General features: G+C 50.3%; 1 protein-coding gene across 1 annotated transcript; it reads right to left on the bottom strand.

Annotated features, from left to right (window-relative positions):
• Positions 1-1,310: 1,310 nt before the first annotated feature.
• Positions 1,311-2,414, bottom strand: LOC122243416 (uncharacterized; the record flags this gene model as incomplete). Its single annotated transcript, XM_086531103.1, is given in 1 exon segment — positions 1,311-2,414. A coding segment is annotated over 1 exon segment (487 nt), but the record flags the coding sequence as incomplete, so codon positions are not given.
• Between the last annotated feature and the right edge of the window lie 2,020 nt (positions 2,415-4,434).

Raw genomic sequence — 4,434 nt, 5'->3', positions numbered from 1 at the left:
CACCACAGGTACCGCGCATTCAAGGCCCGTTCGCAGGGTGCCGTCATATGGCGTCAATCATTTAATTGATTTAGGCCTATGCGTTCGAGAGCCCCGGAATTACAACATGCAAGGCTGGAATGCCCCCGGAATGAATGGGTTAATTTAGACCTTAGGGTTGGCATCTGCTTTCCTATCATTGCTCTCAAAGGCCTTCCACTCCATATAGATTGTGGGTGGATGCCCTTGGTGACTTACTTTCCTACTGGTGCTAAGAGGGAATGATGTCATCAATGTTTGTGATTTCAAGCTAAATCTAATTAGTGAATGATCAGCTAGTCATACTAATTGTAATGATATTTACCGTCATTAGTCACCAGATAGAAATATCACCCCTAGAATGGTTAAGTAATACATTGCATCACTCTCCCCTTCTGTCAGATTTTCCCTGATGACTATTATCAACCATACTACCTTGATAGTTGTTGTTCGTAGCAAAACTCAGTATTTTCAAAGGTTTTCCACAATTAATTCATATGTTTGCCAGGGTTTGTTAAAGTTTCCCAATTTATTGAGCCCTCTTCTGAGCTGTGTTTATATATGTATATATATATATATATATATATATATATATATATATATATATATATATATATATATATATATATATATATATATATATATATATATATATATATATAAATGTATATATATGTATATATATGTACATATATATTTATATATGTATATGTATATGTATATATGTATATATATATATATATATATATATATATATATATATGTATTTATATATATATATATATATTATATATATATATAATATATATATATATATATATATTATATATATATAATATATAAATGTATTATATTATATATATATTATATATATATATGTATACATATATATATATATAAATATATAAATATATATATATATATATACATATATGTATACATGTATACATGTATATATGTATATGTATACATGTGTATATGTATACATGTATATATGTATATATGTATATATATGTATATGAATATGTATATATGTATATGTACTATTTATTTGTTTCTATATTTACTTATTTGTATATTTATATAGTACATAGAATCATTTATTCACACATTCAGTTCTTATGAATTTATTATCAAGCTTTAGAAATGCTGATTTTTGTAGTGCCAGTTTTCAGTGTTTCACTGTTGATCTCTGCCCAAAACTTAATTGCAATTGTGACTTTAGCTCCTATCTTTGTTCAACTGTCTTTAAAAAAAAACATAGGATGCCCATTGAAATATTATCTGGTTTTATATTTTTTATTTATATTTTTATGCATTGAAAAGATAAGTTTGAGTAATGTTCAACTCTGGTTAATGAAGTGTCGTCACTTCACCGTTAAACCACAGGCTTGGAGGTAGCGTCATGGTTTGCACATTGCACTGCAAAATGTCACCTAACAATAGATGGCATTTTTATGCAAAGGGGTATTTCAACATGTGCCTTTGGGGGATGAGTAATTTATAATTCGGCATCATTTTCTCAGGTGTTCAACAGTGATAATCTAATGGAGTGTTGACACTGAAGACTTGTTTACTAATGATGCTGCATTTTCATGTCTTAAAAGGAAGTATCTGGTTAGCATCAGTTTGATTCCTAAGAAAACAACATACAGCTGTGTACATACGTGTTGTATTTCTGATGATATGTCGTATGATATGACAGGTAGTAGAGTAATTGTAATTGACAAATAAGAATTATGCGGCCATTAAGTACGAAACAAAGTTATTATTTTCTGAATCTCTCGAGGCTCGGCAAAGCTATAGAGGCCTTTGGAGGATGCTCGAGAGTTCGCTGATGGGATAAGGTAATGTCGAAGGTAGGCTTGGTTATCCACTGGGTGCGAGGGGGGGATCCTGTGCTCGCACCTCATCTCCCCATGGGGCCCCAGCCGTTGGAGACGAAGAGGTGCAGGAGAGGCTTTCGTTGCTGAGGAACACCCACGGTCTGAAAGCTGGACGCGTGCCTCTGGGGGCCACTCGCTGCAGGGCCACTCTCCCAGCTGCCTTGGCTCAGGCTCGTTGCTTGCGGGTACTCCATGGGCCTCAGGCTGTTGGCGGCGGCTGGGGTCCACAGTTGCTTGCGGGGGGTGGATGATCCCCCGGCACCCCAGCCGTGCGAAGCGAACACGGCGCTTCTCTTTTCTCCGGAGATTTCTAACTCGTCTTCGTCATCCGCGTCGGAGAATTCCCGCCGTTCCTCGGGGGCGGTGTGTATGCCACCCCGCTTGCCGAGGGGACTCCATGTTCCCGAGGTGAAGATGGAGTGGAACCTTCGGTATTGCGTGTTGGGCTGGTTCGGCGGCGGCTGCTGCTGGTTCGAGACCAAGGCTGCGAATCTGCTGCCTCCGATACCTGGGAGGATGTGAGTGGTGTTCACACGCACACGCACACGCACACGCACACGCACACGCACACGCACACGCACACGCACACGCACACGCACACGCACACGCACACGCACACGCACACGCACACGCACACGCACACGCACATGCACACGCACACGCACATGCACACGCACACGCACACGCACACGCACACGCACACGCACACGCACACGCACACGCACACGCACACGCACACGCACACGCACACGCACACGCACACGCACACGCACACGCACACGCACACGCACACGCACACGCACACGCACACGCACACGCACACGCACACGCACACGCACACGCACACGCACACGCACACGCACACGGACACGCACACGCACACGCACACGCACACGCACACGCACACGCACACGCACACGCACACGCACACGCACACGCACACGCACACGCACACGCACACGCACACGCACACGCACACGCACACGCACACGCACACGCACACGCACACGCACACGCACACGCACACGCACACGCACACGCACACGCACACGCACACGCACACGCACACGCACACGCACACGCACACGCACACGCACACGCACACGCACACGCACACGCACACGCACACGCACACGCACACGCACACGCACACGCACACGCACACGCACACGCACACGCACACGCACACGCACACGCACACGCACACGCACACGCACACGCACACGCACACGCACACGCACACGCACACGCACACGCACACGCACACGCACACGCACACGCACACGCACACGCACACGCACACGCACACGCACACGCACACGCACACGCACACGCACACGCACACGCACACGCACACGCACACGCACACGCACACGCACACGCACACGCACACGCACACGCACACGCACACGCACACGCACACGCACACGCACACGCACACGCACACGCACACGCACACGCACACGCACACGCACACGCACACGCACACGCACACGCACACGCACACGCACACGCACACGCACACGCACACGCACACGCACACGCACACGCACACGCACACGCACACGCACACGCACACGCACACGCACACGCACACGCACACGCACACGCACACGCACACGCACACGCACACGCACACGCACACGCACACGCACACGCACACGCACACGCACACGCACACGCACACGCACACGCACACGCACACGCACACGCACACGCACACGCACACGCACACGCACACGCACACGCACACGCACACGCACACGCACACGCACACGCACACGCACACGCACACGCACACGCACACGCACACGCACACGCACACGCACACGCACACACACAAGCACACGCACACGCACACGCACACGCACACGCACACGCACACGCACACGCACACGCACACGCACACGCACACGCACACGCACACGCACACGCACACGCACACGCACACGCACACGCACACGCACACGCATACACACACACACACGCACGCGCTCACACGCACACACACACGCGCAGGCGCACACGCACACGCACACGCACACGCACACGCACACGCACACGCACACGCACACGCACACGCACACGCACACGCACACGCACACGCACACGCACACGCACACGCACACGCACACGCACACGCACACGCACACGCACACGCACACGCACACGCACACGCACACGCACACGCACACGCACACGCACACGCACACGCACACGCACACGCACACGCACACGCACACGCACACGCACACGCACACGCACACGCACACGCACACGCACACGCACACGCACACGCACACGCACACGCACACGCACACGCACACGCACACGCACACGCACACGCACACGCACACGCACACGCACACGCACACGCACACGCACACGCACACGCACACGCACACGCACACGCACACGCACACGCACACGCACACGCACACGCACACGCACACGCACACGCACACGCACACGCACACGCACACGCACACGCACACGCACACGCACACGCACACGCACACGCACACGCACA

This window comes from Penaeus japonicus, unplaced genomic scaffold (genome assembly GCF_977035675.1).
Source record: "Penaeus japonicus unplaced genomic scaffold, GWHDUDI00000001_assembly GWHDUDI00000035, whole genome shotgun sequence".
Taxonomy (NCBI): domain Eukaryota; kingdom Metazoa; phylum Arthropoda; class Malacostraca; order Decapoda; family Penaeidae; genus Penaeus; species Penaeus japonicus.
The sequence above is the reverse complement of the archived record's forward strand: the minus strand, read 5'-3'. Positions and strand labels throughout refer to the sequence as shown.